This window comes from Phoenix dactylifera, unplaced genomic scaffold (assembly GCF_009389715.1).
Source record: "Phoenix dactylifera cultivar Barhee BC4 unplaced genomic scaffold, palm_55x_up_171113_PBpolish2nd_filt_p 000292F, whole genome shotgun sequence".
Classification (NCBI taxonomy): domain Eukaryota; kingdom Viridiplantae; phylum Streptophyta; class Magnoliopsida; order Arecales; family Arecaceae; genus Phoenix; species Phoenix dactylifera.
The window spans coordinates 453,396-468,767 of NW_024067772.1; the positions used below are offsets into that span (position 1 = coordinate 453,396).

General features: G+C 36.6%; 1 protein-coding gene across 1 annotated transcript in view; it reads right to left on the reverse strand.

Annotated features, from left to right (window-relative positions):
• Positions 1-2,810: 2,810 nt before the first annotated feature.
• The window catches only part of LOC103705201 (probable sphingolipid transporter spinster homolog 2), a 50,466-nt gene continuing 37,904 nt past the window's right edge, over positions 2,811-15,372 (reverse strand). Inside the window, exons 13-16 of the mRNA XM_008788838.4 lie at positions 8,543-8,662; positions 6,168-6,296; positions 3,835-3,913; positions 2,811-3,279 (exon numbers count right to left, since the gene is read on the reverse strand). Of these exons, the coding sequence (XP_008787060.2) occupies positions 3,155-3,279; positions 3,835-3,913; positions 6,168-6,296; positions 8,543-8,662 (453 nt within the window). The 3' untranslated portion in view covers positions 2,811-3,154. The remainder of the gene's footprint in view (positions 3,280-3,834; positions 3,914-6,167; positions 6,297-8,542; positions 8,663-15,372) is intronic.

The window sequence follows — 15,372 nt, forward strand, 5'->3', positions numbered from 1 at the left end:
GTAATTAAATATTGATTTATAATTAAGGCAAGTTGCCTATGCAATTTCTAGCACATAATACTTCTGGATTTTCTCATCTTTTTCCTCCCGAATTACATTTTAAGGAAGCTTATGCCTATGGTATCTGCATTAGATAGCTAAATGGATAAGGAGCTCCCAAGTTCGCAACTAGGTTGGCTGGTTATCATGAATTTAAGGGTCACCTAAGTGTCCAACTCCCCGCATCCAAAAAATGACTCAAATAACCCACAAGCCAAATCTTCTTTGGGCTATGGGAGTAATAGTAGCACACGCTCAAGAGTAGATATGAAATTTAGTAACAAGGATCAGAAAGAGCGTTTCCTCCGGTCATTAGAAACCTCCAACTTTCATCATGGGTAATGAAACTAATGCCTGTAGAAGTTTGTTGAGCAAAACCATCAAAAATTATCTTCCCAAAGCCTAGTTTAAGAGGGTTCCTGAGTAATGTAGGGTAGGTTAAAAGAAGAACTCTTAAGGAAGAATCCCAGGCACTAGCCTTTTGAGACATAAAGATAGTAAATAAAGCCCAAACACTTACTAAAAAGAGAAGGCACCAATTAAGTGATGACTACTAGAGAAGTGTTTTTCATCTCAAATCCTTCAAGGTTGCGGGCCAACCAAAGCTCCTAAAGTTATTAGCAACAAGCGATTCGGTGACAATAATAATATAATATCTAGTTATAGACATGCTTCAGCTATAATAAGATCAAATAACTTCTTTACTAGGTTGCATCATACCCAATCCTACTCAATCAAACCGATCCTACTTGATTACACCCGATCCTAATCCTAGCTACTTAATCCTACTCGATCATACCCAATTCTAGCCAAACACACCTGATTATACCTGGACAAACCTGATCATAGACAATCTGATCTAAGCCTAGCTACCCGAATATGCTCGATCATATATTACCTATTATACTAGATCCTTGCAATCCTATTAATCTTAACCCGTCCAGTTGCCCAACTCTAAGGCCAAGCACAACAAATATACTTAACAAAACCTAGAGTGATTTAATGATTATAATAAATTAGGAGGGCTAGAATTGCATAAAGAGGAGAGGGTTTGGTTTGAAGGCAATATTTGAATTTGAGATGGTAAGATCCTATTAACTAAGGAGAACGAGAGATGATTGAAGAGGTAGATAGTAGAGATTTAATGAGGATACATTTGTTTAGTTGTGTTTCTTCGAAAAGCTAATATTATAGGAGAGAAGAAAGGGCTAGGATTAGGGGAGGGAGTTTAATCTAAGGATGGGGATATAAGCTAGGTGGAGAAATTTGATCGGATCTTTCCTTCCTCAAAAAAATAGGTGAGGTGGAGGGTATCCAGTGGTATAGGTTAATGATGGCATTGATGTAAATATATTAAGTTTTGGGGAGAATTTAGGGTTATTTAAATCTTCTAAAGAGGATAAAAGGGCTAAACATGGGCGCCAAAATTAAGCCAATGCATTCAGAATTTAGTATCCAAATGGATAAAGTTAGTTATGAGAAAAAATTTACAATTTGTTATTTAGTAAAGCTAGGATTAGATACAAGGTTGGAAGTATATAAAAAATTTATGAGTGTCGACATTGCAAGAGAAGAGCAAGGGGAATTAAGTTAGTTGGGAGAAATGATGAAGTGAAAGTCTCTTATGGCACTTGGCAAGTGATCCCACGAAGAGAAAGAGTTATAGTGGGCGGAGATGGGAATGGTTATATCATAGTGCACGTCCATAAGTAAGAGAAGATTCTTCTTAGGATGCACTTATAATAAGAGGATATGGGTCTTGAGGTGAGGACACGAGAGATCCAATGGCGGCTTAGCTAATCCAAACTTATATTTAATTCAAAGAGAAGAATCTTCTTAGGATGCACTTATAATAAGAGGGTATAGGTCATGGGATGAGGACACAAAGAATCCAATAGCGGCTTAGCTAATCCAAAACTTGTATTAAATTCATTAAATATTTAATTTCAATGCAAGCATAAAATTTAGAGACTAATTAAGCTCAAATGCCATGATTGATCCTCAAATTGGGATAAATTAAATTAAGGAAGATAAGATAATCCAAAGAAAGGGTTCCCTAAGTCGGAAAGTGTTTGATCAATGAATCAAGCACAATCAGAGGAGTTGATTGACTTGGATTTTGATAGGGTAGGGTCAATTTAGGATCAGGTTGGATCAGCTTAGCTGATGCTTGAGCTTGCTCGAGCCGGGAGGCTTGGGTTTGAGTTGGATAGAATAGTGTTCAGGTACAACTAGCTTCCTTGATGCAAACACATGTGCAGTTCCAGTGCCAACAACAGTCAGCCTGCAAAAGAAGGTTTAAAAAATCACATTAGTACGAGAGGTCTCAACTCTCAACCTGCAACTGCAGCAACCGTTGTGCATAACCTAACTTGCAGGGAAGTGGATCTGGTGCAACAAACGTATAACACTGCTTGCATGATTTTCCTGGCACCATATGACCTGAGAAAAGAATAGGATTAACTCGCTTCCCAGGACATTTTAACCTGCACCAACATACAGTAGTTGTAGTAATCTGACTGACCAATAATTGATAGCTAACCAATAGGTGAAGGCAGGTTGAAAAGAGACTCACCGAGATTATTAATTATTGATGAGTCACTCAACTGAAAAAGAGATTCTTCTTGCAAATCCAAGGATTATTTAGACATTTTAACCATTCAATGAGGCACAACATGTCAGAAATTTTTGTCATCTTGAAAACATGTTCTTCAACTACTACAGGTCAACCAAGCAAATAACAAAATAATTCACTCTTGCACTTCAAAATACAAAAGAAATAGAAAAGCAGATGCATTGGAAAATATAATCCTCGCATAGAAATAAAATTTATGTTTCCAAATTTGGTTGTCATTCAAATTCATACACTCATTGCCCTGAAGAAAGGAGGGTGGGATTTCTGCTCTTGTATAAGTGATTCCAAATCTCAGAAGCTAAAGATTCAGCTATATACATTTACAGCCAGAGCCAGAGCGAATTTAAAATTCTGAGTGGTCCTCCCTTCTAAAAAATCATGTACATGCCTCCTAGGCACTGTCGCATTGCTCGGTACAGATCTACAGCAGGACAAAGCTTAAAACATCAGTAGCCCAGTTTGCAAAGTACTTTCTGGACCCTAGGCAGATTCTTCCAATGTCTCATTATTCCCATCAAGCAATGGCCTACGGTTCGATCTCTCAACAGGAGGAATGCCATGCTCACTTTCTTCGTTAAACCTGTCCACACTGTGAAGAAAGATACCTGCCCAAGCAATGCAAAGTTTTACAATCAATTTGTTGAAAACGAAGCCAAAGAAACACAAAATAGAACAGTCATGAATTGGAAATATGGATTTATGCAACAAAACATGGTATAAGGTTCACCGAGGATAATAAGGCTGCAGAAAACTGTCTGATAGCTTTCAGAAAGAGTATAATAAAGGTTGTCTTGATGAAAGCTACATCTCTTGATAAAAACTAATGAAGAAACATGCTCTTAAGGCCAATGGATTAAGCATAATGTAGCTTATGCTGAAACTTGACAGTCAGATATTTGTGACTGAAAAAAACATGCGGAGACTCAATGCCAGACCTTATACTTTCGGCACTCATACTACACAGATTCATGAACCTGCACCATCACTAAACTTATACCAACTACTACATTTTTTTCCTCACAGGTGACAATTAGGATTCACAATAGAAGGCATATAATAGTCTGTATATCAGAACAAAACTGGCTGATCAAGCCATCGGTGCACCTGTTGACATATATATTGAAAAGAAATAATTTTGAAGTTCACTGAACGAAACATACCTATACACCATATTACAGCTGCAATGAAAAGAACAGATGTTAGTATAAGAGCACTTTCTCTCCAGTTCTGGACATAGTCCTGCATCATCATCCAAGCCAATATAAACTTGTGTAAGCGAAAAAATACTTCAGACACTGTCACCAATAGAGAAATGAAAGTGTATCACTAAAATTAAAAAAGAGGAAAAATAAATCCATTCTAAGGGAATCTAGAGGTAAATGAGCCAATAATATCAAAAAAGAAAATAAGATTATTTATTTATGTAGGAAAACAAACTAGAATACAACTCAATCCACCTCCTCACCTCCCCCATAGCTAACAAGTCCATTCCAACATCTGGTATGTCCAATAGACCACCTTCAGTCCATGTGATGACCTAAATATCCTTCAACCATGGTCATCAATCTATCCTAAAAGCTCTAGTTTCTGCAAACTTGGTTTACATCATCCAAGAGCTCTGTATTTTACACATTCATATTATCAGATTTTTTTTCTTTGGCAGTGCATTATAGAGAAAGAAGCAAAAATAAGTCATATGATAAGCCCGATAAATCCAGCTAACAGCAAAGACAATCCAACTGTGACGAAATTTCTTGAGGGTTCAACTCAAGTATTGGTAGTTTTGGTCAGGACAAGTAAGGATAACAACATACAAAACCTTGACCCATTCCTGACCCAACCTGATATTGGGTCAAGACCACTCAACCCATACTCAACCACAGGTCATTTCAGGTCACTTGTTTGACCCTAATCTAATCTCTTTTGCAAGATTCGATCCCTAATAAACCTAACCTAACCTAAGAAATCCAACTGTTACAATGCTCTGACTGATTTTCAAAATGATTTAAAGAACTAGTAATTTAGAAAATAACTAACCACATCAAAAAAATTTATCCAAAATTATGGCTCTACCCAACCTAATTTGTTTTAACCCAAATAGAATTCTATCCTCATGATCCGAGTCAAGTCAAAGCTCTGACCCACACCCACCCCATTTATAGTTTGGTTAGAAAATTTGACCCATACCCGACCGTAAATAAAAGATCCTTGACCCAAACCTGACCCAAATAAGGGTTGGGTCAAGTTGTTTTTTAGGTTGGGTCTATTTGTGCTGCCACTAGTTACATGAGATTGGAGCATGTAATTGGAGTATGTAAAGTGATTGTACTAAAACTTGATGTTGATTTTCAAAGATTACAAGTCATAAGATTTATGCTATGTGTAATAGAACAAAAAGACAATCGCCCAGGATTTTAAGTTCTGGTATGGGTTTTTCATCGAAATGGTACGATATCATTACAATACCAGAATGGCAAAAAGCAACCAATATAGTATTGTCTATACCGAACAAATACAGTTGGTATATATAGGTCCAAGCATTTTGACATCCTGAGGCCTGTATAGCTGTTGGTTTTCCATCAGAACAATATGGTACCGATCGTATTGTCCCGTTTTGATGGATTCTAAAACCTTGGTGTTCCCCTTCATCTAATGCATACTCATGGATCAAGATTCATCCTGTTAATGCATGGATGTTGTAGAGTATCGGGAGACTAAGACCAACTACTTTTTTTAATGAATTATATCACCTTAGTGGACAACCTAGCTAATTACTTTCCTAACATAGACAAGGCATGAAGGAAGATAATAGACAGTAACAATTTTTTATGTTCTTATATGGCTACAACCAATGAGAGTACTCCAATTTGTCTGTATCTTTAAATTGTCAAAAGAATTTTGGTAGCTCCTCCTTACTATATGCTACCATCAACATTGTAAATGTGTCTATGCGAGGGAAAAAAAAATTCTGACATATATGACAATACTTAAACTAGTAAAGGCATTTACTGCAAGATATTTGGCGGTAAAAGTCCATCCGAATGCAATTTTCAAGATGCATTTTAAGATGCATAAGAAGGGTATCAACATCTTGATATTTAAACTTCCATGCAATGAATTTGTACATCTATTTCGTCAGCATATATTACCATGAAGTATCATTTTTCTAACAGATTATAGATTTTAATAGATTTGAGGGGTTTGAAGATTGGCTTTGCTTCAAGTCATATTCATAGATTACATGCATTAGTCCTTTACTTATTGCAACCATTCCAATAAGTCTCTGTTGTAGCACAAGCTAAACATAAAATATATTATTTTTAATTTCAAATTGAAACTATAGTTGGTTTTGCCGGAATTTCCATAAGTATATATCAGAAATTCAGTCCAGATAAGTTGAGACAATAAACCCAGTATTAGCAATGAATAACCTTGCTACCACAGTCATAAATTTAATTTGATGAATCAGAGCAACCAAAGTGCTATGACAAACCTGTAACAACCCAACTAAGGGTGAAGATGGTACATCACCAAATATGTGGATAGAAACGGTGGACATAGCCATTGATAGCGGTCTCAAGCTAGGTTTAACACAGTGAAGACATACATAATTTACTGGACCCTGCAAAAGTATACAAAAACCATATAAAACAGAATTTGCAATATAGCAGTAACAGACTTTCTAAATTAATGATAGCACTTTAGTGACCTTCTACAGGGCAAGATATCATGGAAAATCTATAAATGGTAAGCTAGCCTTGAACAAAGAGCTCAATTTTATATATCAGTAAGAATAAACAGGGCACAAAATAGTAGTGCATATATATTACAATTAAAATAAATTTTTTGGTTCTTATGTATGCATAAGTAAATAAGAACAGCCTAAGAAGCATGAATTTCAAAGTACTGCAATTCTATCACTTGTTTTATCTCATAACATGGACATTCTGACATTCAGATCGTCACATAAATACTAGATACAATCTGAATACCAGACATGCATTACCAGTTACTCTCTACGGCTGAAGAATGAGCATGTTCTTGGGCCTATTGAGCGCAGCTAAGCTAATATGCGCCAATATGGCGAGTGCTACATAGACATTAACTGCCACATTCTGAATTTCCATGTTGCAGATGTAAGACTGACTACTCAACCCTAAGTTTATAAACAAATTAAAATATAAAACACATGACTAATGATTAAAGTGCAGACTGTGCTGGTTGGCATGGAACAACACATACCATGCCAGGCCTGACTGACATGTGGCACAACTGCATGATAATGAGTACCAAGGCACCGCATAACATACAAAATAACAAGTGCTTGGCTTGCATGGCACCAACATGTGGCACTACATACCTTTCATATGACTAGCTTATTGCAATTATGATCATATCAAATGCTCATACTAGTTGTGGTGATATCAATAACAATTACTCCATCCACGATTCTGAACCGTTGTGCCATCAAGGTCTTAAATTTGGTTTTCAAGCTCATAAGCACAGCCATAGACCAACAATAGTCTGCATGCATATAAACATGGTTCATAAAGTTCAAGGAAAATCTAGCTAGTATCATCCCCCTTTGGGCTCCCAAAATTGTTCTGGTAGACAAATTGTTGCATTCTAGGCAGCATTTTCAAGCACGCGATTCATCAAATTGAATTAAACAAGATACCATAATTCACTTCATCATCTAGTGCATGGTCTCAGTAGCCAGAATTTGGAGTTTGTGCCAAAGCACGGAAACACACTCAAAATAATTAGGCTGTGGAAGCACCTAGGTTTCATATATACATAATAGTACAAAAAATATTGAAGCTATTAAGATCTACTGCTTGGCATAGTATGATGAATAACATAAAAACATATCACATTTGCCCAGAACATCCTCAGATCCACATTACAAGATAAAGCATTTAATAAAAGTTTCATGTCTTCAATTACAATTTTTCAGACGGATAAGTGCTCCCAACACTTTCATCCAGGTAAAAAGTCCCTTACCAGGAATTGGTGTTAATGGCCAATTGGCCATAATAATGAGGGTAGCCAGGAGATGGTATACTCTTGGGAAAAAAAGATTATTTAATTGCTGTTTGGGAGGCTTCTTAAGGACATGTCTAGGTAGACTAACCATGGTCTCTTTTTTATGGATTCCTTTGGATAAAGCTGCTTGTTGTGAACCACTCAAGTAACAATCCAAATGTTACAGCCACTATTGCTGATTAGCTGATGTATAGATGAGGGTTGGTTGATATCTTTGCATTTTTATTTTGATAAAGGGAAAGAAAAAACAATCTTAAGCCAGGACAACTTCCAAGAGACCATCAGGGTTTACAACGGGAGATAGAGGCCTTTTAAATATGGAACTCTTAACTAGAAAGGTCAAATTTTTCACAAGTACTTCCCCTTCATATACTAAACACTGCCTCGTCCAAATCCAATATTAGCACAACTCTCCTTACATTTTCAGATTTGTCATTATTTAATTCTCCCTAATAAGGATTTTTGTTCTACTACTATTTCAGATGAAAATTCAGCAAAATACTCCATTACATATTGCATGTATTTCATATTAAAAAGGAGACGGCATGCCCTCTATTAGAAGGTTTAAGTAGAATGTACAAAGTGCAAAATTCCAAGTAATAGACTTGCATCAATGGTTCTTATGTGGATCACATACTGAAGTGAGTCAATGTTGATAATTGTGACATCTCAACAGCTGAGAGAGAAACTTTATTCTAGTGTTTACACTTTACATGATGAAGTGCACACAACATATACTTGCTGATACAAGACTTGTTTTGTTAAGAAATGGACATTTTGAAAGTTGATCTAAGGCAAATTCTGTTTGCCATACAACTATACCTGTGTTGCAAAAACTAGAAGTTCCCCAACCGAAAACAATGCTAGGAAACCGTAGAGGCTTTTGAAGCAGAAAGCACCGAAACAAAATGCAGCCCCCAAAAAAGTTGCTCCAGAAAGAAGCTACAAAAAAAGTTCAATTTGCCATGGTAAAATATATGAAGTAACTAAAGAATTAAGAATTTCAAGTAAGCATAGTAATTTTAAACAAAGATTTTGCATAATACAAGATATAAACTATTACATAAGTCTAACTTTTGCACTTAGATAGAAATCTTTGACAAGTTACATATAAATTGATGAGAAATGTGTAGTAATCAGGAGGTCACTTAGTGTGGACCCTCCAATGCTACATGCACCAAGAAACTTTTGACAATCAGCAGCTTTGTTGAAAATGGTCTCTGCATACTCACAAGTTTTAATAACTACATTGCGATTGATGTGCAATAAAATCTGTCAGCCATTAGGCAGATCATGATTTTTTACCATAAGAACACCACACATGATGAAGCACTAGAGTGATGAATGTCCTAAATGTTGGCAATAGTATAAGAATGTGAATCTAAAGTAAGTTAATCTGAGTAATTCACCAATTATAAGAGGGTCTAAAAACTAAACTCATATATATGAAGCATTTCACTGAACCCATCCAAAGCATGTTGCTTTGCTATCTGATTTATGCATAATTACTAGAGAAAATTTAAAGATCGCTGAACAAAAGACCAGAGCAGTTATTAATGACAACAGCTATGAAATGGACTTTGGACTTTGGACTTTGCATTCATTTCATAGCTATTGTCATGGACTTTGGACTTCTACCCAGTTCAAATCCAATGACTTTTTGGGTCATTAATGAACCTTCCACACTATACCAAAAGTTAATTTGAGTTCAAGTTGGTGGATGACTCAATGAAAAGCTACTGTCGAACCATATTCATTTCTACAGAGCTATTTTGATCTGCAAATTCACAATAATCAAAAATATGTAGAAAAGATGATGCCAAGAGAGAAGGTGCCTCAAGCAAAAAAAATCATAAAATTAAGAAATAGTGACAAACAAGAACCATCACAAGGAGGATTTTCTGTCACAAAATCTCCATTTCATCAAGGAGGCTGCTTCAAAACAAAAGGCATATATATCTTGCAGTTTTGGAGAATCTTTTTCAACTTTTTAATTTTACCAACAATTAGACCTTTTTCCCTAATTGAAACTACTAAACAAATACTCTCCATAATTATGTTCTACAGCTGTTCTCAGGAGAACAAAAGAAGAAAATTGGTTGGTGAATAAGTGATTATCCAACTGAAACCATCAAGTTAAATCCTTATAAATCTGAAATGACTGTCTTTCTTTATTCAGGCATTTCATATTGTACAACTCATATTCATTTTATCAGGGTCGATGGAACCGTCCCGAACCGGACGGTTCGGAGAGTACTGAGGCATACCAGCTGCGAACCGTGATAGTTCTGGCAATCGAAACGAAAAGCTGTCAGAGGGGGAGAAGGAGGAGAAGGAAAGAGAGGAAAAAAGAGAGCGAGTAGAGGAAGGAGGGAGAGGGAGAGGAAGAAAAAGAGAGGGTCCCTCCTCCACTCGCCGGCCTCCGCGGTCCTCCGCACGGTTCGCCGGCCTCCGTCGCCCTCCTCTCTCCCCCTTATCTCTCTCTTTTTCTCCTCCCGTTCTCCCTCTCCCCCGCCTCCTCTACTGTGTCGGTATGGGCCCGGCAACAAGGGCGTACCAACCCATGACGCCGGGCAACCAATCCGGGCCCCGGTTTTGGCACAGCAAACCTTGCATTTTATGCTTGTATCTCATTCATCAATCTCCTATTAATGCATGAGTCATGCTTACAATTCAATACATATGGATCCCAAATGCATTTAAATGACTACTTAACAATCTCATCCTCCAGTAGCATATGCAAGGACTTTGAACTGAATGCCAATACACCTCCCAACCAACCATAATATGAATTTACTTGTGAATAACACATGAATCAAAGCAACATCAGATTTACAAATAGATGGAAGCAAATTAGCTCTTCCTTAAACTTAGTATTCTCGATATGTTGCAGCCAAAAAGATGCAGAAAGACCCTTATTAAAGGTAATGTTCTATCAAATTCCAAAATTTCAAACTTATCTCCATGAAGAACATTGCACTGAATAGCCTGTATATATTTTGTCAAAGCAATAGGAAGTATTACTTTGTTTCTTCTCTGGTATTGTTAACCCGAAACCATGACTCGACATATTTTACCATATCCTCATAACCATGACCATAATAATCAAGCCTTATCCCAATTTTTTTAGGTCGGCCTTATGGATTCTCATCTGCCAAGAATGGCCACACCCAAGAATTAAAGTCTCGGCACCAATACCCATCTTGGTTTGGTCCTTGTTTGTTATGGTACCGGATGGTCAAAATTTATCAGGATCGATTGAAACAACCACCAACAACATGAATAAAGAGGATATATATATACACACACACACCAGAACACCAAGCCATCCCAAGAGTTGAAACATAATCATCATTGTCCATCCTGCCTACTACCAACCGGGGCCAGTTGTTACATCTTGGTTCATAAGCAACCATGTACCAGGGACATACTAGGTATTGTTTTCTTGTTAGAACAGTACAGTACTAGTGGGACATACTAGGCCATATCATTAGATGAATCCTTAGCCACCTCTTATATACCTTCAAGCATTACCATATCTTTTTCACAACCATTATCCATGTCATCTTAGGTTGTCCCCTATTCCTACATCCTTCAACAAAAATTAAAGTATCCTTTTTACTAGAGCTTCCTCAAAATCTTAGATCTTTATTGTACATGCATATGCCATCTCAATCGTTCTCCATCACTTTGTACTTAATTAATACAACTCCAACAACTATTCTAATAGACTCATTTCTCAATCTATCCTTTGTAGTTTTATAATACATCCATCTTAACATTTTCATAGACGCTAAACTTGTTTCCTAAACCTTCTTTATTGCCAACATTCAAAGCCATATAACATTTTAGGCTTTATTATTGTTCTATATGAAAATTTTCCATAAGTTTCTAAGGTATGCATCAATCACATAATACCCCAGAAGCACCTTGCCAATTCATCCAATCAACTTTAATCCAGTAACATATCTTTATCTATCCATCAATTGTTTTTTTTTTGCAATAGGTCCTAAACAATGAAACCTATCAATTTGCGGTATCTCTTTTCCATCAATCTTAATTGCAACCTCATCTTCATTTCTATATTTAGTAAAATTACATAACATATAATTTGATTTTTCTTTGCTGATTTTTAAGTAATTGTCCTCTAATGCTTTCTTCTACAAATATAATTTTGAATTCGATCTACTTTTCTCATCAACCACTAGTATATCAACTATGAATAGCATATACCAAGGCATCTCTTCCTAGAATTTGGCCATAAGTTCATCTATAAATGTTGTAAAAAGATATAGACTAGCATTGATCCTTCATGCAAACATATTATGGATTTTTTGTTACTGGGAATCCATTTGTTATACCAGAATGACACCAAACACTCGACAAAACTCCAACACACATATGACATATCTTTAATGATTTCAATGGCTCAATCATGGACACACTTCCTTCTTGAAGCCCATCAAGTTACCTTTCCTGGCACCCTATCACAAGCAAACTCCAAGTCAATTTAGACCACATGTAGATTTTTTCCCTTTTCCTTATATTTTCTTACCAATTGTCTAAGAAAGAATATAACCTCTATTATTGACATTTTAGGCATAAATTCAAATTGATTCTCTAAGATTTTGTTCAACTACTCTTTCTCATTACATCATAGAGCCTCACAAATTTACTTTCCTATAACTTCTGTACATCATCTTCAGTCTCATAAATAGGCAATAAAATACTTCTAGTCTAATCTAGCATTATCTTGGTTCACAAAATTTCATTGAATTAGTAAGCCAAATTAATCTAAGATCACCCATGACTTTCTAAATCTCAATAATTATTTCATCTAGCACTAATGCCTTACCTTTTCAAATTAATCCCTATCCTAGTTTTATGAGTTGTAAAAAGAAAATCCAGACAACTCATTAATTTATCTTATTAAAAAAAATATCTCTAGTAAAATCATAATTTAAAATTCTGAAAATAGCACCTCCATCTTTCTTTAATTTCTTCACCTTCTAGCTATCCTATTATCCTCATTCTTACTGTATCTAACTTGATCAATATTTTAGTTTTTTTCTTACTTTAGCTGTTTTACAAGCTTTATTCTCCCATTCTTTTGAACCCAAGCATCCTACAGTTTAGCATGTGCTATATACTTAGCCATATTTATTATTACTTTTGCATCAATCTTAGTCTTCTATGTCTTTCGAATTACCCTACATCTGCCATTGTTTAAATCAAATGCTCTTTAGTTAATTGTCCCTTGTAACTCATTATTCAACCATACACTTTATTTGTGTATATCTTCGGCCCTGTGACCCCCTCCCCCTGGGACATCTCTATTTACTCTTTTATACAATCAATCATTTGGTCTTCAACTTGGTTCAGTTCTTAAGTACTGGTTCCCCTGCTTTAATAGTTTATCCCTGGAAATGCAATAGTTTCTTCTTTTAAATTTCGGCATCTTATCATTAGATACTTCTCAATTTTGTTTCTTTTCTGTTAACTTCCTATATACATCTAAGACTACTACCCTGCATTGTGTGGTCAACTCTTCCCTACCACAACTTTACAATCTTTGCATGTCAATCTCTCTATTCATTGTTTAAAAATAATTTATTTATGAAAAAACTGATCCATTCTTAAAGGTTATTATATGTTCATCTCTTCCTTACATATATATTTGCAATCACTATCTCAAAAGCCACTGCAAAATCAATAATGGAATCTCCCATTAGATTGCTATCACCAAAACCATATCCACTATCTTCCCTACATATCAATTGAAGCCAACACCTTAGAATACCTTGCATTAGTCCATCAATCTCCTTCTGAAATTGCCTTTTAATCCTCTCCTCGAAGCATTTGCAGGTGCATAAATATTAACAACATTAATAATCTCCTTATATAATATAATTTAATAGCTGTTTAGCTTATCACTTATTCTTCTTACATCTACTATTTTATCTATCATTTCTTCATACAGCAGTATTCCAACTCTCTTTCTACTATTATCCTTTCCTTTTTAAAGTTGCAACTCTCGCCAATATCCCTTTCTATTTAGTTTCTCATAAATAAGCAATATTATGTGTTATTATATACAATAGTTGTCTACTCTTTCCGGTCAAAGTTCTAAGATTCCAAGAAACAGATCTACCCCTCTTCTTTTGCATAATTAATTTCTTTTGCAATTTGCATGCTTTTCCTTATTCGATGTGATTGCTTGCCAGACTACTACTACAACTACACAGAATTTTGCCACATTACTTCTAGAAAACCTGAACAACCGTTGCATATTTGTCAAAATAGAAACAAGCTACATTATTGTGTGCCACTTACAGGCAATGACAAATGACCTAGCCAATTCTTGCTCATTTGTCACCACAACCATGTCAAATTATGACGCACAGATTATAAATGATGACCTTGCTAACTTTTTCCTACTTTTAATCACAATTGGGTTAGGTTGTGGTGCGTCGCATGAAACAAGTGACGCTTTCACATTACGACTTCCTTGTTAAGCTTAATGAAACCAAGTTGCTAGCATCACAACATTCACTAGCTTCATCACAAGCAAGCCTCTTAGTTTCTCATAACCTACAAAAGAAGACAAATGAAAATAAAGCATTTAAGTCTTGATGGGACAGCAGGGCATCCCACCATCCCGAGTGTCAGGACAGGACAATGATGGGACAAGGACCATGACGGATCATCCACCATCCCGAATGTAGGGATGCATGTGTCATTCCACAAAGAACCCAGACAACACCATGAACCTTGAATCAAAACATTTGACCAAATAAGTCCAAACTTGCTTTCGAGCTTTTTCGCCCATAGAAAGGGGTGAAGGTGATTTATAGGACATGATCTAACCTTCCACCATCAAAGCCTAAGCTTGTCCCCTACAAGCATGCTACAAGATATCCAAACAACACCACACTTCAAGAAGTTAAACAACAACATTCATGTGCACATAGAGAGACAAAAATGAGAGTATTTAATCCAAGATTTGTCAGACAAGTGGTGGGTTAGGTAGAGGAAGGTTAGTAGCTAGTGATCGGTTCGGTATAGTACAGGTCCATACCCTACTATGCTTGAGCATACCAAATTAGGTAGAGGAAGGGGGAGAGTTGCAATGAGATGGTAGGAGGGAGAGAGGGGAAGAGAGAGAGAGAGGGGGGGACGAGAAGAGGGAGAGAGGCGGAGTGGCTTACCTAGGCATTAATTGGCATTGAAGAGGAGAAAGAGGCTGTTTAGCGTTGAAGAGGGGATAGAGAGCGGTGAGGGAACCTTTTTTGAGAGAGAGAGAGCAAAAGATGAGGGTTTACCGGGCAGCGTCGGCCATTGTTGAAGAGGGGAGAGAGGCGCTGATTAATGTCAGAGTGGGGGGAGATAGAGCACAAGCAAGAGAGATCGAAATCTCTTGAACCTTTCACCAAATATTGTTAAGAGGCATGGTCTGCCGTACCGGCCGATACGTACCGGTCCGGCTTGGGACCAGTGTCGGTAGCTTATCATTGGAGAACTGGTATAGGACCAGTACGGACCGGTACGGGACCGGTATGAAACCGGTAGTACCGGTCCAGGCCACCACCGGTACGCCGACCGGTACCGATACGACGGACCTTGTTAAGAGGATTTTATAAATGAATCGACCC